Raw genomic sequence first — 25,178 nt, 5'->3', positions numbered from 1 at the left:
TGTTACAACAGGGCAAAGCTTAAACTGGCCTTTCTGATTACAAACACAAGCACATCAGACTTCTACCCTTCCTTTTTCAAAGAGCACGTGGATTTAACAACAATCTGAGTACTGCTCCGGGGCACCCAGGAAACCCGAGGCTACCCTTAAGGCTAGCATGGCACTCTCAGTTTTTCGAAGTTTCTGCATTTATTGCTTTGTGCTTTTATTAAAGCCTACAGAATTTTTCTCTATTCAGTATCAGTCCAGAATTCCCTAAAAATCCATGTTACCTTTTGAACTTGAATAATGTATCAAAAAAATATATTTTCTGATACATTCAAAACAACATACCAAAAAAGACACGAGACCAGCAACTCAAACAGACATATTTTTAAGAGTTTAAGACTGCAATTTTTTAGTGAATTGCAGGAATGAGAGTTGCTGGGCAGAGAGAATTTACATATAGAAGAATCTTCTCTTGAAGCAAAAGTCCTGAACAACTAAAGACAGTGTCCTGATCAAGCCCAGGAGCAGCATACAGCTTTCGGGAGTGCTGGAAGGACCCTTTCTCTGTTGGAACACACAAAATGCCTCACAAAGAAGAGGACAGAATATTTCCTTACAACCTCAGCTTAATTAGCTATAGCTCAAAACTCAAATTCAGTTATGCAACCCTGACTCATTTTGAAAAACACTTGACCTCACAGATGTCAAACAAGTYGGTCCAAGCTGCAAACTGTTTGCATTCTGGGAACCAGTGGAGGTGTTGGGATAACAGCGCCAGCCGTGACAATGACTTTAAAACCACCCCTTCAAAGCACACAGATTATTGAGTTACCTCAAGTAAAAGCAAAACCGACATTCTTCTCCTCAAACATTTAAGAAACTTAAGAACCGTATCAGCTTGATAATACAAAGCAAGTGTCACTTTTGCTGTTGGTCTATAGGCACATCAGATGAAAAAGAAAGGACGTTTTGCTGGCTGGCCAACTAACATACCCTGCTCTCAAGCCAGATGGTTCTTCCTACTACTGCTTACCCTCTTCCTCTATGTTTAGCCTACTTTTTCCCCTCACCCACCCCTGAAAAACAGGCAGACTTCTTCATTTTGCCCCAAGCACTTACATAGATGCCAAGACGGAGCATAGGAACAGCTGGCGCCTCGCAGAGAGACAGCAACAGGAGAAGCAGCGCTGTGCTCAGTTCCATTAGGTAGAATAGGTGATTGTGTGCAAAGAGGTAGGCAGCAAGTGCTTTGGCATTCTTGGGGTGAGTGAAGAACTTATCATTATTTTCTCCTTCCTAGGGTGACAGAAAGAAGAAGAGAACAGCACTAATTGCTCTTGGTTCTCTAACAGAGCTTTCCACCTGAAGAACACAGACTTCTATAAGGATTAGATACAATTCCCAGCAGACTATTCCTGCTTTACAGCCTGACGGTGATCTGTTTATTGAGGAATGAATTCTATGCCCGTGGGATATCCCCTTCTGTTTGTAAGTAAGTACATTTCAGTAAGGCAACTCATTAATACCTACAACCTCCAGCTTCAGAAACCTTTGAATCTTTTCAAAATGAGGAAGAGTGCGGAGCGAGTTTATAAAGGTAGGCAAAGAAACTTGAGTCAACACCCCAACACAAACACAGCACTTCATTTAGTTCCAATCACTTCCACATGTTTACAGACTTCCTTGGTTAAACTGCTCTAGGCCAGAACTTGAAAACACACAGATAAGCTCTAGGGCACCTGGCTGACAGTTGCTCCTCCTTATCTTGGCCTTGCAAAATGTCTGGGAGAGAACATGCTCTGGAGCACACACACAAGGAAGGAATGTGTGAAGACGGACTCCATGAAAAATTATCAAGTCTCCACGCTGATTAGTCATTCCCCCTTAACTAGAAAGCTTAATTAACATTAAAAGGTCAGATACTCCAGCTCAACAGTTTGCTTACAACCRATTTTGAACAGCTGCATCATTACTATTTTTACCTCTAGGACAAAGCTTAGTTTGGTTTAAAAGCTTGTGTGGGAATTTAAAGAAGGTTTAAAAGCTTATGTGAGAATTTAGAGAAGGTTTTTCATGCAGAACCATCCAACAGCTTCTCTTTCTTGCTGCAATAGTTTAAACAAGGTAGCTTTTGTCACCCACAGAAAACTTGTTGGTTCCTGGAAGCTGTCATAAGAGATCATTTTTCCCTAGCTGGGACACTCAGATGCACATCAAATGCTTTTTTATTAACATCTTTCCAGGTAAGCAACTACTGTAGAGACAGTAAACTATTACTACACAAGGGGAAAGTTTGTGATTGCAAACAGACAGCAAAATCAGGAAACAGGATCCCCCTTAAGAAGTGAAAAAGTCTCAAGACTAATGCAGAAAAAGGTTTCAAATGTTTCTCGTTTAAGCCATCTCACAGGCAAACTCACATTCTGTTTAAAAACAAACATAAGCACTGCCAGGTCAGCGAGCCAGATTGCAAGCAGGACAAAACCCAGCAGCAAGCTCCATAAAATACAAGCCYCCCTACTCAAAGGGTGAGCTAGCTTGGATCAGCAGGGCATTCTTATTCACGCCTGACAAAAMACATTTGCAGAATGAAAAATAGTCTAAATTCTGCCTCTTGGTAACCAAGCAATTCAAATCGTGGCTGGACAGCAAAGTCCTCTTATGTAGATAAGACACTCTTGCCTGCAGCTACTGGTTCAAATAAACAATCTGCATGCTCTCTAAGTTATGTCTACTTCATTTCAAGGACGTTGTCATTATGACCATTGGTCAAGGCAGCAGCAAGAATAATCTGCATCTGAAGGGCCAAGCCTGCTGTGTGCATTACCATCAGACACTGCAGCAACTCAATGAACCTTTACAGAGCATCTCCAATAACCACGAGTTTAAACAAAAGCCCAGGAGGGGCTGGCRTTACCATTATATTGTCTGTGCTGCTCTAGCACACAACTAAGAGAGCTGAAGTTAGGTCCAAGGTCCAAGCCTACCAGGTTTTAAAGTGTCAGAGGAGCAATACTTTCAGTCCTGTGGGGTAAGGGAAGGGAGGAAAGAACAGTTTCAATCACTTTGCAGCAGCTTAGGCAACAACCCTGACTGGGTCCAATTCGGTTCTGCATTGCAGCAYGAGCTTTTGAAAGGGAATAAAGGGAAGGAGGAAGGAAGGACAGTCGGGGAACCAGCAACAATTTGAGAAAGCCAGCTCGGGAAGAAGCTCAGTTTTGGTAGCTAATTCATTGCACCAGCAGAAGCTGTACAGCCATCTTGACAAAAATATTATAAAACTTTCATGATGTACGTACATAGAGTATGTTTTTTTGGTTGGTTGGTTTTGTTTCTTTTTAAACAGAAGGCGGCTGCAATCCACTTCTGAGCTGATCAGGCCTAAGCACAGAGCTCTAACTTCTCTTATATTTTTTGTGTGACCTGGAAAAGCTTGACTGAAGCTAAATGAACATCCCAGGGCCACTCACCAAATCTGCAGCCAAGACAGGATTAGAATCTGCACTTCTTGAGCCCAACATGCCTCCCGAAGAGTCCTGACCATCCAACCCAGACCAGTTGAGGAGGTGAAATGAAAAATCAATGACAGTTTATGCAAGTCTCCATGGCAGAGTGGCAGAACTGAACATGGGTTGAATCCCTCAACTAGTACAGTCCCGGTGCTGGCCCAGATGGGGGGAGGAAGGATGAATGACTGGTAGCACCAGCCTTTTCYGTTGCCCCCAAATGACTTGCCAGAGCTCATCTGGATGCACTTCCAGCATCTCCCCACTCTTCAAGTGGATTCCTCTGCAAAGTACCATCTTTTCAACCTCAGAACTGAAGCTCTTTGTTTTTCATAATCAAGAACTATCATAATTTCAGGAGGCCATTTTTACACAACGTACCGAACACCAGGGCTCACCTGGAGGTAGATTGCTGCCTCTTGGTAGTTCATTTCCCAGTTGTGTTGGGCAGAGCTTTGCTGCGCACAGCAGTCCCCCACAGCAGGGCTGGATGCATCATTAACAATGTCGTAGCTACCTCCATCTGCATCAGTACAAGAAGAAAAAAATTGATTTACAATTAAGCAAGCTGCGACTGATCAGGGAGCATGAGAACAAGCCACACAGCGGGACTGGAGACAAGCATCAAGAAGCGGCAGCGTACCCAAGAAACCAACAGTTTGTACACACACTAATTGGCTCTTCACATGTAGAAGCTTTTAAGAGACACTCTCGAACTGAGCACTTCAACACAGGAACGTTCCCAGAATATCATCAAAAGAGCCAGAATCCCATTTAGAGGAATAAGCAGGCTCCTGACTCAGGAGCTCTGGGCCRTCATGTTCGCAGCTTACTATCCGCAGTCAAACTATGGACAGGCAGCGAACAGCTGAACATCTCCAAGGGCATCCAAACCACAAAAGAAAAACGTCGCCTTTTTGCATTGAATGGTAAAGGACAGCRCGGAAAAACAGAGTATGGACTCCAACTAACAGGTAAAGGGAATCAGTTTAAGTACAGAAGCTGTACAGTACAGTATTATTAGTAGAAGTATAGTATTTTCTGTAGATAGCGTGATTCAGAGCTCTCCCGAGTCATTAAACAATGCATCTTTGCAACACTTTTCTTAGTGCAGGTAACTACTAATATCCCTCTGATGAAAACAAACAGCAACATACATTACCTGCCAAATTCCACAGGTTTATTTTGAAACTTTTAAGAGCATGTCTTTTCTTGCATCTCAGTAAAGCACTATGCAACAATGCTTTATTGAACACATGTACAAGATTTTATAACTAAAAACCTCATTTAAAAGAACATCCAGCTTGCACTGCAGAAAAAAAAAACAAAACCCTAACTCTCCCAAGCATAGCTATACATACATAATGCCCTTCCCATGGGAAAGATGTGTAGAACAAGTATGTAAACTCCAAAATACTAGTTTTTTTAATTCTACAGCTTCAATGCAATAAAAGACACATGGAACACATGAAAAATATTATTGTTCAAAAAGAAATAAAGGGATCGTCACTTGGTTTCTTCTTCTGGAATAGCAGCTTTTATTTTGCATCTTTGATGGAGAAAAAGAGTACTAAAGAGAGACCTCACAGAAATTATTAGCACAACACTGCCTACGGGATCCACTTCTAAGCGGTTCTGAGCAGCGAGACCTGCTCAGGGCCACACATGAAAGCTGTGGTGGAGCTGGCCAAGCACCCACTTCTCCAGAGTTTCAATCGGTGCCAAAACCACAGGGTCGCCAAAGAGGGTATGTGTAAAATTGATTTTGCCAACCTCAAAGTGCTGATTTCCCCCTTTTTAGGGACACAGAAGCTGCGGTGYGGCAGTTTGCTTTCCCTGCGTTGTGAGAAGTTATCTGAGGGTGGGAAAAATTTACAGTGAGGCTCTCTTCCGCTCATTGATGTATCTGCATGTGGCAGATTTGCTGAGGCAGTTTGCTACGACAAAACAATCCTCGCTGAACAACCGATTCAGGTTTCCCAGCACACCTTCAGGAGCGGTGAGAGAGTCCACACCAAGAATCCTGTACCTATCAAAGAAATGCTATTGCATATACCTGACAAAGAGCCACAGGAAGAGATCAAAAATCCCTTGACCAACGCAGAGCCACAGCTGCCTTTTTCACCCGCAAAGCAAATAAAGATAACACTTCGCATCTGCGATTTGCAAAGACTTCCCGGATCGCACAGTTGTACTGCTGAGCATGCTGCAGCAGTAAGCCCGTTTCTCTTCCTTGCCCTCCCCAGATTTTTACAACGCCACTCAAAGTCTGGATGAATGTTTGAATGAGGCCAGTTCTTCCCCCAGCCCATTTAAACCTTGAATGAGCACAGTTCTTGAGAAAACTGCACGTTGGAGCTTTTTATTTATCCACAGAACTGAAATGGCAGGCTTTGGGGTTTCTTTCCCTTTTCACTAAAAGAGGACAGCAACATGCAAAAATCAGAAGCCTTACACTGTGAGCGCTGTGATTTTCTAAAAGTTATTATTTATGGAGCTTTTACTGTAGACTTTTCAAAGCAACAAACTCTCTCAAAGTGCAGCCTGAGAGCAGAACCCTTTTTGCATTTAACGCTTAACGGAGCTGCAGAAGGAACACATCTTCACCCGAACCCACTAGTCTCACTGCTAATGATCTTTCCTGCCCGAAAGATGGGTATTTTCAAACCCTCATTCCCATCCTAACAGGCTGTTTGCTGCCAGGCAAAACACCCTGCAGCCCCATTCTGCCTGCCTTGATCTCCACGGGGCACTGAGCGGGGTCAGAGCAGAGGCAGAGCACAAGGGAGCCTCAGGCCTCCTGGATACACGAGCTCTTTTGGGGAAGAGGGACATATTAACTAGGTTACTTAAAGTATTACCGTGTTATTGGACCTTTATAACACCTACAAAATTTCAGAGCAGCAGAACGTATTCTGGAGAAGCCAGCAAAGGTTTGTAGCCTTAAAAACCACTTTGTCCTACCAAAAAGAACAGCCAAAACTTCCTTTAACTCTGAAGTAATTCTTTTACAAAGACAAACCCATCTTTGAAAGGGATCCGATCTACACTAGGAAATGATACACCACAGTTAAAAAAAAAAAAAAAAAAGCCATCTCCAACCATCTCTCTACTTTTCCTACACAGAAGACTCCTGCTACACAGAAGAGATGTCCCAGTGACATCGAGTACGCAAATACAAAACAGCTCTCAAAGATGAAAGTTAGAAACAACGATTAACTCTAGCATCCACGATGTTCTCCTCCTGCCTAAGCCAGGCATCATCTTCCTAGGCCCCAACAGAACAGAAGACACCTTGCTGAAGCGTTTCCTTGCAGAGTTGCATTTTGTGGATCAACTCCTTCCCCATCAGGTACCAGAAGGTTGAGCTAGCATCCCTGAGGCAACAGCATCATCTGGGTAATAAATAATAATAAAAATAATAACAAATTTGAAAAGCATCTCGCTGTTTGCTTGGCAGCCCTCCAGCGAGCTAATTTCCTCAGCTGCTCCCCTGATAACGATGACACAGACTAATGCAACCTCTGCCGCGTTCGGCTCGCGCTGCAGAACTTCCCCAGCGGCGTTTACCATTAGTATCTAGCTCAATGAGATAGGAGGATCTCTCCACGGGGCTGCCGCAGTCCTCCAAGTAGATGGCGGGCAGCTCTCCCCCCCGCATGGCGGCCCGGGCGTCGGAAGCGCACAGGGACGCGCGGTGTCGGGCGGAGGGAGGCGAGTCGGAAGGAAAGTCTTTCCGACTTCTCCCTCCCCTCTGCAAGCTGATCCTCGACTTCGCAGCTTACTCGAGGGACAACCACGCAAAAGAAGATTTTCCTCCGCTCTCTGCAGAACTGAACGTGTTTTCCCCTCCCCTCTGAGGAAGGTGGCTCAGACTTCAGCTACATTGTTTCCCCATCGCTTTCGTAGGCGCAGGATATTTCTAARTTGAAGTTATTTGAAGGCTTAGTTGCTGGACAAAGAGCTTTTAAGAATGGTTGTAAAACAAGGGTCTCCTTCGCCCTGCTCTCTCCTTCTGGCGTACGCAGAACTTGCTCACCCCAGCGAACGTGAACAGCCACCGGGAAAGGAGTCCAAGTGCTGACTAGTCATAGCAAGAAGTCTCCTCCGGCCCCCCCGGACAAAAAAGTAAAATAGAGATTTGGGAAGTTCACGGTACAAAGGGCTTGACAAAGTTAAACGAGCTAAGCTGCTCACAGATGGCAAAGCTTCCTTCCACACTTGGGTAACTTATCCCAGACRTTCCCTGAAAAGAGAGAGAAGGAAGAAAAAAATATATATATATAAAAAAAAAAGGAAAAGCAGAACCAGCTGGCTGCTTACACAAGGCATCCGGAACGATACTGCCGGGACTCCAACATTTCCATTCAGTGCAGCAGAGCATGCTCCTGTGTAAATAGTTTCCATATGTCATCATTACAATAAAAAACAATAACAAAAAAAAAAGAAAAAAGAAAAAGGAGGAGCATAAACTTTCCAGAGCCCAAACATCTCCCTTTGCAAAACAAGTTCCCTGCATGAATGACAGCAAAACTCTCATCTGGTTGAGAGAGCAAACATGCTCTCGTTCGGAGGAGACGGGGTCTGCCCACGCTGCCACCACAGATCTAGAGGATGGAGCCAGGAAGGGAGAAAGGGACAGAAAAAAAAATTCATGGGAAGCAGGAAAAATTCACCTTTCCCAGACAGGCTATTTTATGCCCAACTGTAGTTAATTTGGATATGGATGCCATTTCATTTTTCTGATCTTTGGTGTCTGCCTTTGTTTTAATTTAAAAAAAAAAAAAAAGTGTGTGTGTGTTTGTATACATACATTATATATATATATGTATGTGTGTGTGTGTATATGTATGGATGTATACAAACCCAACAAATTAGTAACCTACTACAAATACAAAGAGTTATAAACAAACTCTACAGGGTAGCTCTTGCATTTGCCTCAGAGCTCCCCCAATCTGGCTCTCATTAGCCTGTTTCCCAGATGTTCTGCTTTCTAGATGGTGCACACTTTTTATGGTGTTAAATTGAAACAGCCTTAGACGCCTCTAATTAGTTCCTCCACCGACTCCCAGCCTTGGCTAGGAGTTAGCAAACGCTCCAAAGCCATGTGCCTTTACCAGGCTTTCTCCCATAAAGGCTGCTAAAGAGCTTAACAGAGCCACCAGTTGCCATCCTGTCCAGATAATGCAAATACAAATAAATGTAGTATATATACTTGCAGTGGCCAAACTCCCCAACCTGTGCAGAAGGCAGGGCAACTAACATAATTTGGCAAACGTGCTCTAATCTGTCACTCATTCCATTCACATATCATATGTGGACTTAATGCAATACAGCAAAATGAAAGTTATTAGTCTCAAGAGTTGCATATGCCCGTATATTTCTCTTGATACATGAATAAAGAAATGCAGAGGGCATGCAATTTAGGAGATCGGACACGTCTTCATTCACGTGGCCTTACAAGGTCCTTGCAAGTTGATGCGCCAAATGGAGCAGCAATAGCTAAGARAACAACTGAACACGGCATTACTTCCTGCGGCAGGGAACGGTCAAGCTGTCCAGAGCACGTGTTCTGGGCAGCTCCAGCAACCATCCTGGACAGCTGGAGATGTGTCAGCTGATAAAACACTCCGCAGCACCCCAGCCACTGAGGAGGAAGAGGAGGAGGACAGGGAAAGAGAAGGCCAAATGGTCAGTTAACCATCAGGTTCCTTCTTAATTAAATATAATCTGGTACCAGCTTTATCTTCTTCTTTTCCTCCTTCCTTCCATTTACCCTTATCCAGAAGGAAATAAGCTAGGCTTTGGAGTCATTATTTCTTCTTTGGAAAGAGGCATGAACTTGGTTAGGAAACATTTGCCAGCCACCTTTGCCCGTGGGAGCAGTGTCTTTTCCTATCGGAGCTGAACATACTTAGAGGAGCGTCTGCTGTTCACGGCAAATAAAACTCCCTGGAGTTGAGCAAACGTTTTACAAGTTTGCAGCAAGAGTCAGCACAGACATGCAACTGGAGCTCAACAGTACGAGCGTCTCCCCGGCAGACTCTAATCCCTCTGCAAGCAGCAAAAAGAGCACAGAACAGTATGATTCACTTGGTTGCAGTTTCTCATCATGGTGACTGCCGCGCTTAGCCGTTTAAATTGGAGCCATTTCTTCCCGAGCTCCGCACCGTTCACTGCCACACCACCTCCACTGCTCACACCATCAGGCCTGGACGGCATCAACGCCCGATGACCCAAACACAGCTAGGCAGATCTTATCCTTTCAGTTTGAAAGGAACATAACCAGGCATCCGGCAACACCTCACACATGTCCCTGCAAGAAAGGAGACCCCAGACTCATCCAAACTGCCCCTGGGGTCCCTGGAGATTTTGACATCACATATAGGACAGTCATGATCTTCTCAATGTACGAGTCCCATGTGGCTACAGACACTGGTCAAAGCTGCTGGTTCCCTCGGTGACTAAGCAGGTTGCAGTGAAGAYGAACGTGGCTGCAGAAGAAGGACGGCAAGCAGCTTCTTGCTTTTCAAGTGTGGAGGCACGAACATGCATGGATCTGCCTCGCCAAGGCCAGCCTCACCTAGCCRGGAGAAAAAAGCTGGAAGGTGCCTGGAAAGCGCAGCTGGTTTGGCCCTCAGCCACACGTCTCGGAGGTGACAGAGACGGAGACAATGAAATCGCTGCCTTGAGTACTTGACTGCCAGTTCAGCTCTGTGCATTTAAACAGCACGGGACTGATCTTTTAAACTCAAAGCATACTTGTGCCCATCCTGTTTTCAGGGCAGGGTTATGGGAAGAAATTCAACGGCCATGAGGAAGCCTAAACAATTTACTATCAGTTGTTGCCTAGGACAAACAGAGCGTCTCCAGCGGAGTGCAGTGCCAAGCCCTTCCGCAGCAAGAGAAATAATATACTTCCCAATATTTCATGTCAGCATAACCGAGTTGCTCTCCCCTTAGAGATAGCTGCACAACTGTCCACAGCAGAAACATAWGCAAAGACCTCCGGGCTCCTTCTCTTGCTACAGCCTCATAGCACTCGCTTGCTGTAAATCTCAACAAATAAAATCACTTCAGTTTCCTATTTAACACCAAAAAGTTTTTCAAAAATACGTATGCTGCCACTTCCCATTAGTGGTGTAAGACAGTTGAAGTCTTCTGTCCTAGCTTGTAGTCGAGAAGCCAGTCACTTCCAGCAGCATAAACATGAGCTCACTTCAAGTTATCACCCACCACGCTACAGGAGCTGAATCCACAAGAAGGACGAGCAGATGTCCCTCAGCATGATAAGCCACTTTTTAAATAACATTTGCCTTTTATCAACGGTGCTGCCTATCTTCTTATATYAAATTCAACCTAAACCCTGCACTGTTTGAATAGAGGACCACTGCATCCTTGCTAACATCTGCGCGACACACACTTAAAAACACTGGTACACGAGCTGAACGCAATGATACAGGAGCTAAAGCATCCTAAGAAATTGTTTCGTCTCAGCAGAAGCGGTGTYTCCAGTTAACTCGTGCTCTAAGCGTGAGAGCGCCAGTATTTAACAGTTTGCTCAGCAGCTTGCTACTCATTGCAAATGGGGGACAAGCTAAGATGATTCACAAGGAGATTTACCTGCACCACCTTTCTGGGACAAAAAGAGATGTTTTTAAAGGGGAAAAAAAAGAAAAAGAAAAAGGCTTCTAAGAAAGCAAGGAGAGGAATAATTTTGCCTCCCTTCAAGGGCTGAGATTGGTTGGCTGGAAACCCTCATCTGTGCCGTTTACTGCCTCATCCCTTCAGGGCACTTGCTCTCAAGCCGGAGTCATTCTGTGTTTGGATTTGTTTCTCTTGCAATTAAGYTTTTATCAGAAAATGTCTGATCATAGTAGAACTGTCACTTCTTCTAGACTGATAGCAGCAAGAGGCACATCCTGCAGGGATGTCCAAAAATCCTCACGGCTGTTTGAGATMAAAGATCAAGACTGGGTCAAACACTGTTAGATAAGTCAGAGGCTTCAGCCACTGAAGACTGACTGATCCTTTGTCACCATGCTAAAAGCCATTTCTCTTTGGCCATTTAAGAGCCATCCATGGCTCACTAGTACGCCAGACGGCACAGCACAAAAGCCACTGGAATGGCTAATAAGGAATTGGAGCAGGATCATTCCCCAGTTCGCACAGCTGCATCCCGTTAAGAACCRCGTTACCTACCCCACGAGTTCTTGTTCAACGGTATCGCTTTTCCAGAACCTCCTGCAAACCAAAGCCTTGCCCCTCTTCCATAAAAACTGTTTTCTGGTAGATGGGTAGGACTAAAGCCTCCTACATGAGAAAGTCCATGACACTATCATAAGCAGAGCCAGAATCGGACACTGGCGCAATCTGAGAACGTACAAGAGAGGAGCATCTGCTTCTCTTAACATAGCTGCAGCCGCAAAGTCAAATCCAAAGCATTTTTAACCAGCAAAACTTATATAAAAGGAAAGGCTGTATTAGGAAATATATGGAAAATATCATTAAGAATTAGGAATCCAGCTTGTGGGTTAAGCCAAGTTGCTGCCAGTTTCRTATCCTTTATTTCTGACCTTAACAAATGAATCTCCATACCACAAAAAGGAGAAGTCAAAGCCACAACAGAAGGATGATCTACAAGCTTACATTACCCACCCTTTTAGCAACCAATATGCTATGTAATCTTGTCAGTCTGATCACACCACAGTAACAAAGGCTTTGTAGATACAGACATAAGATTATTCTGTAACTGGAATTAAATATCTGAGCTGTTGAGGGGTTATATGAAACCCTCATTTATTTGTACAAAATAAATTTTGAAAGGAAAAGAAAAAAACAATTGGAAATAGTGAAGTTTACATTGAACCCAATGGAAAGAAGAGAAGCTCTGCCTAAGGCTATGCTCATGAGAGAGGCCAGACATGAAGTACGTATACACACAGACACATATTTATAATCCATAACTTTTATGGAAGTACCAGAAAGGGAACAAGACAATACCAGAATCCCTCAGATATAGCATGTCTTTAACATATCCTGTTATGCAAAGGAATTTCCTCTTTTCGTTCCAAAAAGGGAAATGAATGCCTCATGGTTTTAACATGTTAAAGATCTGCTTCAGCATCAGGAACAACACAGCATCAGCATTTTAAGAGCATGTTCTTCATTTTAATTCTCCAAAGCAGAGCGCTTGGATTTTCCTGATGCATTTTGGAAAGATGTTTGATTAAGCTGCAATCTGGCCTTTTTAACAAAAGCACTGTGCTGCCAGGTTTGATTCCCAGTTACAATCAGCAGCCGTTCCCTGGGGAAGCGGCAACGATGGCAGCGGGAAGCAAAGAGGAAGCGCTTCACTTCTGTGAGAAACCAGCATTTGCCTGAGCCACWAATCCCTTGCAAGGCGATTGCTCGCTCGTCCATCATCAGCTCGAGTTACTTCTGAAACCAACCGGCCTCCGCAGAGCCCGATGCCAATTTGCACTTTGGCACGACCACTTCTAAGCAACAGTAGTAGAGCGAAGCCTAGTTAAACTTTGCTCTGTTCCTCTGCGCAGGAGGGGAAGCGCGCTGATCAAAGGCGCTCCCAGCTAGCGAAGCCACGGTAATCGCCCGGGCAAACGCCTACCAGCGCTGCTGCTGATCCACTGTCTCCGTTGATTTTTATAACCCCACAACATACCGCTTTTGCTGGTGCCAGTGCTGGAGTGGAACTAGAACGGAGTAAGCCAAAGCCAGCAGCAATAAGGTATGTGCCATACTGACCTTTCTGCTCCAGAGAGAGAGGGATAGCAAGAAAATGGGTTAAATTAAATTAAATTACAATTTCATGGCAAAACTCTAGTGTCTTGTCGTACAGTAGTGAGAGGTGTGTAACGATGTTTTGTGGTGTTAGAGTAAGATTCTGACATACCAGCTCTTTGGAAATACAACACTGTCACATCTCCTCTTCCTCCTCACTGCGCCTCAGCCAGGAAAGAGAAGCTGCCAATATCTGAAGATGCATAAAAAGGAATAGGGAGAACACCAGTCTAGCGCTGCATAACCGCTCTCCATCAAAAATAGAGGTTTTTGCTTATTYTGTGGAAACTGTGGCTGGTAGGAACTGAAGAGGTTACATGTAACTGTTAGAGCCACAGGCTGGAGAGGAAGGGAAGAATTAGACCATTAGTTTGACATCTGCAAAACAGATGCCAAAGGGCTTCCCCTTAATTAGTTCTTACTTCAAGTCCTACAGTTTTACCTGATACAAAACCACATCCTTAGAAAAGCGGCCAATTTTGCCTTCAAAATTTCCCAGCGCTGCAGAATCCTCCCAGACTCTTGTGAAGTGGTTCCAAATGTTAATCTCACTGTCAAACACGTGCCTTATTCTTAGCCTGAATTTCTCTAGCTTCAGTCAAACAGGCACGATCCTGCTGTTATCTAGTTACTGTAGCCTCCTTTTAGGGGCACTGAAGGGAGACGGCGGATCAGATCTCGGACGAGCAGGAGCAAGGGTGCTAGAAACAGGCCGAGCAGGAACGCGGTGGCTGCTCTAGAGCCAGCACGGATGGGAACGTCACCTGCTACCCTAAACAATATTCTTATTTAAACAGCCAAGGAATACACTTGCTTTCTCGTACGTATCCCACGCATTTAGGTTCAGCTCGGCTATCTTAGTCCACCCCCAATTCACGGCTTCCCGGGTTAGCAGGCTCCTCGCTTCCAGAGGTGGGACCCCGTGCTGCTCACGCTTCCGTACCTGTGGTTTGCCAGCATCCGTCTCACTCAGTCGTCCTAACCACTGCCCATCACCAAAACCCCTTCTTCCTTCTTACGAAGCCCTCAACCTATGTTCTTCGCTAATTTGATCAGAAGTTACTTCCATTTTCTTCCAGATCGGAGAGAAAGGTTGCAGCTGGCACAGGGACAACATCTAATCCCTGTGGCAGGCTGCTAATAACAGACCGTTCACTAACGCCTCCCAATAAACAGTTGCATTTTCAGAGCCGTCACTCAGCCCCTGCGCAGAAGCGTTTGCTACCCAGTGCTGACTCGCACTGTTTTATTGTTTACTTCCACAGTTAAAATGCTGCACGGGTGCCAAAACAAATACCTTCCGGAAACACCGCCACTCTCTCTCGCAGCCTCACAATTAAGTGAGTGTAAGTAAGTGAGGGACTCCAAGTTCATACGACACTGTCACTTTTTCATAACCCCCCACTGATTCGCATTAAAAGCTCGCCTTTAATTCCAGATTTTAAAAAAGCTTATTGCTGCTTTTCCGTTATTTTTGTCTGGAAGCCTTGTTTAGTTGGCTGGCCTCCAGTCATCCTCGTGGTATAAGAAACCTTTTGGGGCAAGTCATCTGCTGAGTTTTAAATGCCTAACCGCAGAATCAGCTATTTAACTTCTAGTTTATTTGCTGTTGGGATGGAAGAATAGATTATATGATGACTAGCTTTTCTACAAATATAGAATATAGTATTTCTGGAGCGTCCCTGTAGTGTTATTGATCAGTGTTCAGCTTCAGATGTGTAACAGGCCAGTATCACTTAAGGTTTATTTTTATTTCTCAAGTCCTTTAGAGCATCTTTAACTCTGCTGACCACAGCTCTCCATTATTTTCCATCATTCCCTGTTTCTATTTTTTCATTTGCTACATAGCTGCGTAGCCGCTTTCACATTAGCCTGTACAGATCTCCATTTGCATCGTGACTTTTTACTGCCTCTCCAACAATTTTAAACAGTTTCCATTAGTGTTCCCGTTTTTCTTTTTCACTTTTGAGAGCAAACATGTGCTCACTCTCCAATTATCTGCATCATCTTCAACATTTCAAAGTCACCCCCTTGGCCACCATTAGAGACAAGGTCCTGCCACCAGTGTCGGAGGTAGAAGGAAGGTGCTTTGGCTTGGCCACTTCTTTTTCCCCGACAGCGACGCGCTGCTTAGGAAGTGGCTCACACGCACGTACCTAATACAGCAGAACCCGAGCGGTCACTTGCTTGCACGCTGCCAGCGGCTCGGAAAAAGCAGAACTTTTAATACTACTTGCAGGTAAGAAGGCCGAGGCAGAGAGCAGAGCTACACGGTTGCAGGACACCAGTCCCAGCGGGTGTTATTCAGGTCTCCCGGGCTGCTCAGCACCCTGCAGAAACAACGTTCCCTCCTGCACCACGGAAAACAAGCAACCGTGCAACAAAAGATGGCATTTTCCGACTCCTGCAGCGGCAAGCTAACTAAGCAACCTGGGGACGTGGCTGTGCTGCACTGTAGGAAGAGTCCGGTTAAAAGACACCTGACCAGGCACCGGCGTCCCCAAGCCAGGGCAACCGAACCACAGCAAAAAGGGCACCGACTGCGGAAATGTCGTACTCGTCCAGACTTCTGCCCTCGCGCTCTTCCTTCGGAGCCTCCTTTCTTCCTCCTCTCGGCTCCGATTTTACTGTAAGTGGCGCAGCCAACTCGCTAGCACAGTCTGACCCTGGTGAGTTTTTAGTGCTCCCACCTGTAGCACTGATCACTTAGTCGTAACTTTACGGGCATTTCTTCATTTAGTTAACCAAGTGCAGGAAGATATCTGTGTATTCTAGGGAAATCCTTTAGTGGGCTACGTCACTTCTATGCAATAAACTGTCCCAAATCTGTTGAGGTTATTGAAAGTGTTCTCAAAAAAGAAAAAAGATATAGTTGGAACAAAATACGGATGATCACACGTTCCCAGACGACAAGCACACGTGCACTAGGCAACCACGCAGGACACATAAGATGGCAGCTAATATGTTCAGCCCCGTAGTGGCTGGACACAGCCCTCATATCAGAGGGTTTAATATAGCAGTGCATGGAGATACACCCTAAATTTTATTCCCCTGTGTAAGCAGGAAAAGAAAAGCCTTTTATTCCAAACACACATCACCAGTTATGATTAAAAAAAAAAAAGCCACAAACAAAGCACCGGATAACAGTTTCAAATCCCCACGCTATGACTCAGATCACAGCAGTCTTTCCTCGTCATCCTCTGGATCTGTCATCCATGACGCAGTGCTAGAGGATCACCACGATCACACCTTTTTTGCCCTCCTCTCCCCCGGACGAGAGGACCGGCAGTACAGGTGCACAAGCTCTCTACCGAACTGCTCGCTGGAAGCAGATGGATGAAATCCTACGGTTCGCTATAAGGGAAGCAGCCGTGCAAAATCAGACATCTTCCCAACATGCAAAAAGCAATTATGCTAAAGACGCAGGGAGAGCCCTGCGCAGTCCGGATCAAAAGCCAGCGACATTGAAGGCAAGAGAAAGACTTATCAAATTCACTGCACTTTTCCCAGCTTAAGGATCAGAAATGGAGTGTTCTGGCTCATAAATTCTACTCCCAGCAAATTCAAGCTTAAATCCCCTGAAGGCAATAAGGAAAAGGCAATCAACAACAACTCTAACCACTTCACAGATGCTCCTGTTTAGTTTATACAGCACTTCTTACAGCATTCAAATGGGCAAAATGGGATTTCAACGCAGGGGGGCTGACGGCAGCAGGCAGGATTCCTCGGTGAAGACACCAAGGGCAAAGGAAGTTCTGAAAAGCATCGCATTGGTTATGATGAGTGAACTCAGCGTGCTCAGCCTTTGCTCATTTTAATCTGCCAGTAAGCAAGCTTGGCTATACTGAGCATCCTGCATCTACAGTGCCTTAAAAATCCACAGGAACCACAAAAATGAGGGGGAAAAAACGAATGAACTGACGCGTTCCCTGGGAAGCCATGAAAAAACCAATCGCTATTTGTTTCCAACTGTTGTTCCGCTTCCTGAGCCAAATGTTCCCAAGTCAGCTGCAGCGGCTGAGGAGTGACCAGTTAGAGCTGGAAAGTTGTCAGTTCACAATTGCAGCTTGAACACTTTCAGACTCCTTAACATCCCTTATAGTTCCAGGGCCACCTGCTCAAAAAGCGGAGCCCTCCGACGCCACGAGGCGTCCCCTCGTCCCCGCGGCATTCAACAAAAGCCAGCGGCGTGGGGGGAAACATGCAGCCTAACCCCCTGCTCCGTTCTCAGAGCAAAAAGATGCGAGTGTGTATTAGGGAAGAGGGGCACGAAGGGGACGGGCCATCAACCTCAAAGCATCAAGGTCATCCCTCCCACCTCCACCAAAAGGGGCGAGAAGAGGCCTCCAGACTCCTTGGCCTCAAAAATTTACAGTGAAAGTCGGTATCCATCTCCAGCGTTCTGGGAAACGACAGAGGAGAAAGAACCGCTTGACTTCGGGATAATGGAACACTAACCCAAACCTCCTTTACCTTGTAAGCGCTTTTACCAGTTCAGATTTGAACAGCATGGGCCATTCAGGATGAAATCGCTATGATTTTTTGCTGTGTGAAAGCGTCGACAGGGCAGGGAATCTGCTGGACAAAGCATCTGGCTGTGAAGCACACAATGCGTGCGTTGTGCAAACCCATCTCCTGCAGGGCTAAGAAAACAAGGCAGGCTCAGAAACAAATATCCAAGATAACTGCAACCCACAATACCTCCTGGTACTCTACTCGGCTCGCGATTTCTGTTCCATAGGTACCACATTTCAGAGCCATGTTAAGAACCGCTTGATACAAACGCTTTTGTGAGCCCCGGACAACACAGAATTCTGCTTCGCTTRAATTGCAGATACCAGCTCCATCCTCTCGTTACAGCAAAGTATTTAAGCACAGCCGAGGCAATCCTGTCTTAAAACCCCAACACTCAGTATAAATGAGATTCCAGGAGACGATGCATTTGGAACATAATAGCAGAACCGCTTTTTCCACTATTTCTAACATCACATCAAAGATATCCAACATCTCCTAAAAAAAGTAGCATTTACCTCCTTCCTCCGAGTTTACAGAGCTCATCACCCAGGGAAACGAATTGTGCTGAAGGAGAAAACAATAATCTCCTTATGTTTTGGGTGCTCATTTCCCTTTCCAAGTTCTTCACCCCTCACTCATCTCACAGGCAGTCTTGCTTCGCTTTGCTTGCTTAAAACATTCATTATAAATCAGCTAGGCCAGGAAAGGATTACAGAAGCACTGGCAGAAGTTGCAAAACGCAAGGTGGTTAGGTTGGAGAAAGAGACTTTCAGAGGCATAAACAATTCAGTACTGAACTACCGCTCGTGCATCAGTAAAATTCCTCCGTATACAAATTTTAAGCAGGCAGATATTAGGAAAAACAAATCATGCACAGCACTACCAGAGAGAAGCTCTTCATAACAAAGTAATTAAGCCTGCCTGTCTATTTGCAAGAAATGTGTAATCTGCRCTTTACAGATGAGACATGTGAACCACAGTGACATTAGCTGACTTACCCTAGGTACAAGAAGCAACAGCGTCAACAGCAGAACCAGATTGCTCCTGAAAATGAGATCCCCGTCCTGTACTCTGGCCATGCTTCGCCTCTAAATGCGGTGGCAGAAGCACTGCTACTGGAACTAATTAAAGGCAAATCAGCAGAGCTAGAAGCCATCATGCAAGAAAATACCCGGCATACTCAGGAAAGTCACCAGATAATCCAAAAGACTGTTTAAAAGCCTGGCTGTCACAGATCTTAGGATTTACCAAGCATCCTGCTTGTTCTCTTTTCCCCCTCTTTCCCCACACCAGTTAGCTACAACATTTCATAACCAGTGCCCAAGCCCAAATAACCGTCTTCTCACTTTCACACAAGGATCAAAACCTTCAGTTCCTGATGGATTTATTAAATCCACTAGCTAGCTGACATTAAGAACACTTGGTTTGCTTCAGAGGCAGCAAATTGCTCTCTCAGCAATTACATGGCTCCTCAAGAAGCACAGCTACTCAGAGTTTGCGCATGGCTATAATACTTCCCAAAAAGCCAAGCAGTTACTCTCTGCTCAGAGAACGTAGGCTTGTTTTAACATCTGGAAATCTCTTTTGTCCGCTCACTGCACTAAAGGAAATGACAGTAGGAAGAAGGCAGCAGAGCTGTTTGAAGGCAGGGACTCACTGAGCAGAGAAGCTGGAGCTGGGCACTGGGAGGACAAAACTCTTCTTTCAGTGCAGATACAAACACGTTCTGGAGCCGGATCCAACACAGAAGAGAATTATATCACTTCAGGTTTTGCGCTGAGTCCTGAAGACATTAAAATCCAGGCTGCTCATACATCTCCAAAGGCCAACATTAACTGTCCCCATTTCYGTGCCAGCTCTGAAGGCACTTGCCTGCCTGTGGATTACTAGATGGCGTATTCAAAAAAAAGGCAGTTCGTTGTAAACAATTTCCACTAATGTCATAATTAGACTCTCAGTGTTCAAAACAGTTTTCATCAGCCAGTTGCAAAAAGAACAGCTTGAAAAGCCTCTTCACATATTCCATCAAGGAACTAGGTACAAGAGCAGCAGCAAGCCAAGAAAAGACACCCTCGTGCAGCTGCCCCAGGAAGCACATCACACGCTATTTTAGAGACAGCGGTGAAAGTAAGAGAAACAGCCACTGACACGCAGCACACTTCCCTTGGTCTAAGCGAGATGCTCAGCAAGCCYGACGAGAACAGCCCCTCCAAATCCACCGACAGTAGAATGGCATTTTCTTTGCGCACTTCGGGCTCCCCTCTCCTTCACAGCACTGCACAGGCACATTCATCAACAGCTCTTTACTTTCCACCCCAAAGGCCAGGCTGGCTCTAGCTTTCCTGAAAACTTATTCCTCGAGCAGCAGAGACCAAGTTGGCGAGGCTCCGCTGAAACATCGACGTTCAAAGTTACAACTTCCCGGCTTGCAACAATCCTGTTGGAAAACATTGCACTTCGCTGCTGCTCCCCCCACTCCCCCACAGGTACACAATAATTCATTTTTTACCTCAATAGCAGATGCAGGCGCTTTCTTGTAAAAACCCAGAGTTTAAAGATGACTTCTTCCACTCGCCATAATCCATTGTGTGGGAGAAACAAGCACACAATACCATATTGTTCCCTGTACAACACTTTGAGCTGTACTTTCTGCTCTGAACACACTGAAACTCCACTTGAGGCTACAGCAATTTCCACACAGGAAGCAAAGGAGAATCTTGTATCTGATCTAATACAGGATAAATCAATGTACACTCATTTATTGCTTATAGTTCCCATCAGCTCAAGGAGAGACACTGTCCTAGAGTTTCAAGGCTATCCATGCTGCCTTTGTATACAGAAAACGTACCTCGCACCTTGAGATATTTTAAGAACCCAGGTGGAACGCTTCGTAGGAGTTGGGGTGAGGGACTAGAAATCGCTAAACCCTGGCTGATTCTCCCCATTTGCAGGGGCTCGCTTTGGGCAAGGTCACGCAACAACTGCCTCCCATTTTCCCCTTCTGTAAGATTCACTTAATATTAGTCATTCACCTCACATAGGTGTTGGGAAGCTTAATTAGAGCATGTACTGCACTCAGAGATTCTCGGATAAGATGTACGAGGAAAGGGCAGCATCATATTAATTAGCGTAAGCCATGGATTCAAGTGACGACAGCGCTTCTCTCCGTCTCCTTCAGCCGTTGAAGCTTGAAAGAAAAATTACCCGGCATCACAATCCTTCATGTTGCGTTCAGAGTACCAGCTGCACCACAGGGACCACGTTTTCCTGGATGTGATCTGAATTCCAGTCAACTTTTCAGGATTCTGACCTTTTGGTGTGGCAGAAAATGAAGGCTTCCTAGAAGACAGGCATCCCAGCACAAGACGAGGAAGGCAGAGTTTTAATACTCCTCCCCACGCAAGTATTTTCCCCTATTAAGGGCTTAAGAGCTCTATGACTAGGGAGATTAATTTTTGCAGCTGGACATTTTCTTTAAGAATGTGATTTTCCACACAGTTTTCTCATTTAGTTCTTGTCATTCTAATCCCATAGCATGCACTGTACCCAGGAGAGGTCTCTTCCGCCAGACTCTGAAAGGAGTATATTCTTGCACTTTGCTACTTTTTTAAAAAAAAAAAAAAGTAGCAATAAGCATCACTTCAGAAAACTCTATTACTGTGTATTGCAACCAAGTAATTTACCTGTATTTCCAGACGATCAACATCAGGAGTCCACAACTATAAATTCATTTGTCCAAGTATCCATTTTTAACAAAGCTACATGAGGGATCAAGTTAAACAAAGGCACAAATTCATTAAAAAAAAAAAAAAGTGAAAGCTGATGTATGGAAGTCACATACATTTAGGGTGCTAAGTGAGAGATGGTTGTGACAGTTTGGAACAGGGATTAAAGTCTGGAGAAGTTCATCCACATAGCAACACAGAACAAGAATCTAACTTTATTCTCAACCTCTGGCACACGATTTAGCATCAAGGGKGTTAGACCCTTCTCGTCTTTCCCATAGTGTCACCTGGGAAGAAAATAAAGGGTGTTTCATTGCAGACAGTCCCAGTTCATACCAGAGGACAACTTTTTAAATAAAAGAATTGTATTTAACCTCCAACAAATTCTTAGTAGTCTATGGTCACGCACAGTAACAGGAGAGCTATTTCTCCAAATTCTGATCGAATTTTCTATTATTAGGATTTAGGCATTAGGAAGACAAAAACAGGAGAAGGAAGCAGTCTCCTGATCTTCCCTATGCCCTCATCACCTGGGGAGGCTCTTCCTCTCCTGAAAGTAGAATTTCTTCCACACTCTTTTTTCCCCTGGTAAAAACAGGCTTCCAAATAAAAACATAAAATCATTCAGTTTTGTTAAAGTCATTCCACTCCTCACTGGAAAAACGAAGACGAGGCAGAGGGGAAACATCTGAATTCATCACAACCTCCACGAGACAGAACATATTTTTAATATTTGCCTGTAAAGAAAATTTACTGTGAAAGAGGAAAGCTAGAATGTATGTTCTTTTTCTCAAACAAGCTTAATTTTTCAAGTGATGGTGTTAGCCTTCTCACTCACTAATTTAAGCTTCCCGCTTGTCAGAGATAAACATGCCTTTCAAGTTGTTTATATTAGCCTTCCTGTTTTAATCTTCGATTCCACACTTGCAGTACCCCACTGACTTCAGAAGGCTCTGTGTGATGCAGAATCACTTGTATAGAATAGGCTTTATATTTTTTCCAGCAAATTCAACCTTAATACTGATTAAAACATATTGCAAAATAACTGCTCTTCAATACCAAAAGTCACTAAGTTCAAAGAATTCCAGGAAATGAAGTCTCAAAGATCATATAGCCATCTTTTAAGAACCCAAAATCTGCCCTTAAACAAGTTTTCTGTATTTCAAGGAAAGCAGATTGTGGAATACTTTTATTTATTAATACGTTCATTCTCATAGCTATGCTTTAACACAGTCATGTTGGCTTTAACTAAATGCTAAAACCCATATAGCTTCTTCTCCCCATCTCCCATTGCTTTAAGGAAGAAAAAGAGGAGAGCAGAGTGATTGCAGTTAGTCACGAGAAGGCCTACAAAGACATCCCGGGATAGAGGAAGCATTCTCTCTTATTTAACTTAAAAATAGAAAGCTACATTTTAAAAGACAACTGGATGTGATAAAGCAGACATGACAGAGCAGTGGTGCAGCAGGGCTTACAGCAATCAGCTGGGCGATTTAGCCAGGCACGTGTGTTGCAGGGGTGGGAAACGGAGAAGTATCCCAATATTCAGAAACTAGCTACTAGCTCAGGAAGTTAGAGAAAGAAAAAAATTAAAGGAACCCATATAGCTGCAAGAGAGAAACTAAATGGAGGTTCAATGTTGGAAAGAGGGATCCTTGCCAGGGAACTCTTATTTATAAGAAATTTTAAGCTTGTGGCAGCAAGGGCTTGTAGAGGCATCACAAGACGTGAGTGTACACCTGCAATATCAATTGGAAGTCAAAGAGATGTGATGAACAAAGTGGCTGAAGTACATTTAGTGAGGTATAACCAAAAAAAACCCCAAAAAACGTGAACATGACTAAATACATCTCCTGTTCCCACCTCACCTAATGAGGGATGAGAGCTTTAACAAAGATATATGGAGGAGAGAGCAATGCTTCTGTGAGATAGTAGCTTTTGTTTTCTCTCTGCCAACACTCATAAGCTGATTCTGTCCCACCAAATACCTGGGGTTAGCAGGGATACAAATAATAATGTCTCAAGTTATGCCAGGTTCTTTGATAAGGATACAGTAAAGAATTTAAAAGATTTATCAGTACGTACCCATTTCCTTATTACCAAAAAAAAAAAACCAAACAAACCAACAACAGAATGTAAACTAAAAATAGGCAAAACACGGTTGCACAGGACAGATGCTTTATGGCTCTAGGAAAACACTAAGTGACGTAATTACAGCCACTGCCCCTGACAGCTCGGGCCAATGGTATGGCACAGCGGGTTGGTGCCAAGAAAAGGAGCAGCTCCGGGCCAGCGCACAGGGAAGACGCGCAGAGCTTAAGGACAGCAAGGTCACAGATTATTACGTGGAAGCCACAGAGGACACGTGTTAGAAAAGGCATCTGCAGGACCAGTTCACCCGGTGTTCTCCACCCCGCCTGGCATAACACACGCGTTAGGAGTAAACAAGCAGCAAAATTAACAACTTCCTAACCCGATTCTCTGGCAACCGCTGGGAAGGTGAACGACGGCTGCGAGAGTTTCAGGCTCCGGCAAGCACAAGACCCAACAGCTACTGCAAACACAGACCCAGCCAGGCCACCACGGCGGACGGGGAATAACGGCAAAGCATCTTACTTTCATTAGGCAGCTCTTCCCGCTCCAGGTCGTCGAGGGGGGCCGAGGTGCTGCTCCCGCTGTCGTCGAGGGTGAGGATGAGGGGAACATCATCGTCCATGCTCACCGCCATGCCGTCCCCTCGGCGGCTCCCACTCCAAGGACTTCAAATAACGGCTTTCGCAGTTCCACGTGTAAAACGGCTTGGTCAAAAACTCTCTCCAGAAAGTCTTCCATCAGGGGTGTCTGCTAGGCCTAAGAATATAAAGGTGTGTGTCTGTAGACGCCAAGGTCCAAAAAGGGCCTAGTTCCCTGCTTTCAGCAAGTGCTGCAGGGCGCCAGGCTCAATGGAAATATTTATCCAAAAAACGAGTTTTAAGGAGTCAGACAGGCCTGCCCATTCCCACCAGCGGTGCCCAGCGCCAGAGCAGGAGCAGCCTGGTGGCAGGCACGACCCACCTGGCGCTGCAGGGTGCCAGGTGTCCGCGTCACGTGTGGCTCCATCCCCCCACGGGCCCCCCCCGGTGCTGCAGGGTGCCAGGTGTCCCCGTCACGCGTGGCCCTGCCCCCCACGGGACCCACCTGGCGCTGCAGGGTGCCGGGTGTCCCCATCACGCGTGGCCCTGTCCCCCCACGGGACCCACCTGGCGCTGCAGGGTGCCGGGTGTCCCCGTCACGCGTGGCCCTGCCCCCCACGGGACCCACCTGGCGCTGCAGGGTGTCGGGCGTCCCCGTCACGCGCGGCTCCCTCCCCCGGCGCGCCCGGACGCCCCGGCTTCAGCGGCAGCGGGGAAGGAGGCAGAGAGAGAGGCCGCGTTGAGTGCGCGCACATGAAGCTCCCGGGGACTCTTCTACCGGCTAACGGCAGAGTCACGAATTTCTTCAAAAAGTGGGGGGAAAAAATAAATAATAAAAAAAAGCAGTCCTAGGCGGGACTACGGGGCCGCTCGCAGCCGGGGCCGCCGCGCGGGCTTCGCTCCCCTCCTCCCCGGGCACCGGAGCGAGGCACCGCGGGCACCGGGCCCCCCCGCGAACCGGCTGCGCCGCC

General features: G+C 45.5%; 1 protein-coding gene across 9 annotated transcripts in view; it reads right to left on the bottom strand.

Annotated features, from left to right (window-relative positions):
* The window catches only part of TPCN1 (two pore segment channel 1), a 49,726-nt gene extending 24,581 nt beyond the window's left edge, over positions 1–25,145 (bottom strand). The window contains exons 1-8 of one of the 9 annotated variants that reach the window (XM_026075174.1): positions 24,152–24,239; positions 20,320–22,272; positions 19,468–20,200; positions 18,809–18,931; positions 18,326–18,530; positions 17,769–17,938; positions 3,893–4,017; positions 1,108–1,284 (exon numbers count right to left, since the gene is read on the bottom strand). In XM_026075174.1, coding sequence (XP_025930959.1) covers positions 1,108–1,284; positions 3,893–3,925 — 210 coding nt within the window. In that variant the 5' untranslated portion in view covers positions 3,926–4,017; positions 17,769–17,938; positions 18,326–18,530; ... (2 more) ...; positions 20,320–22,272; positions 24,152–24,239. Of the gene's footprint in view, positions 1–1,107; positions 1,285–3,892; positions 4,018–7,064; positions 7,260–7,279; positions 7,314–17,768; positions 17,939–18,325; positions 18,531–18,808; positions 18,932–19,467; positions 22,273–24,151; positions 24,386–24,774; positions 24,796–24,835 lie in introns of those variants that run through there. The other 8 variants (XM_026075173.1, XM_026075175.1, XM_026075176.1 and 5 more) reach the window with 8 other exon arrangements.
* Between the last annotated feature and the right edge of the window lie 33 nt (positions 25,146–25,178).

This window comes from Apteryx rowi, unplaced genomic scaffold (assembly GCF_003343035.1).
Source record: "Apteryx rowi isolate R43461 unplaced genomic scaffold, aptRow1 scaffold_40, whole genome shotgun sequence".
In the NCBI taxonomy this organism is placed as follows: domain Eukaryota; kingdom Metazoa; phylum Chordata; class Aves; order Apterygiformes; family Apterygidae; genus Apteryx; species Apteryx rowi.
This window is presented reverse-complemented; position numbering and strand designations above follow the sequence as displayed.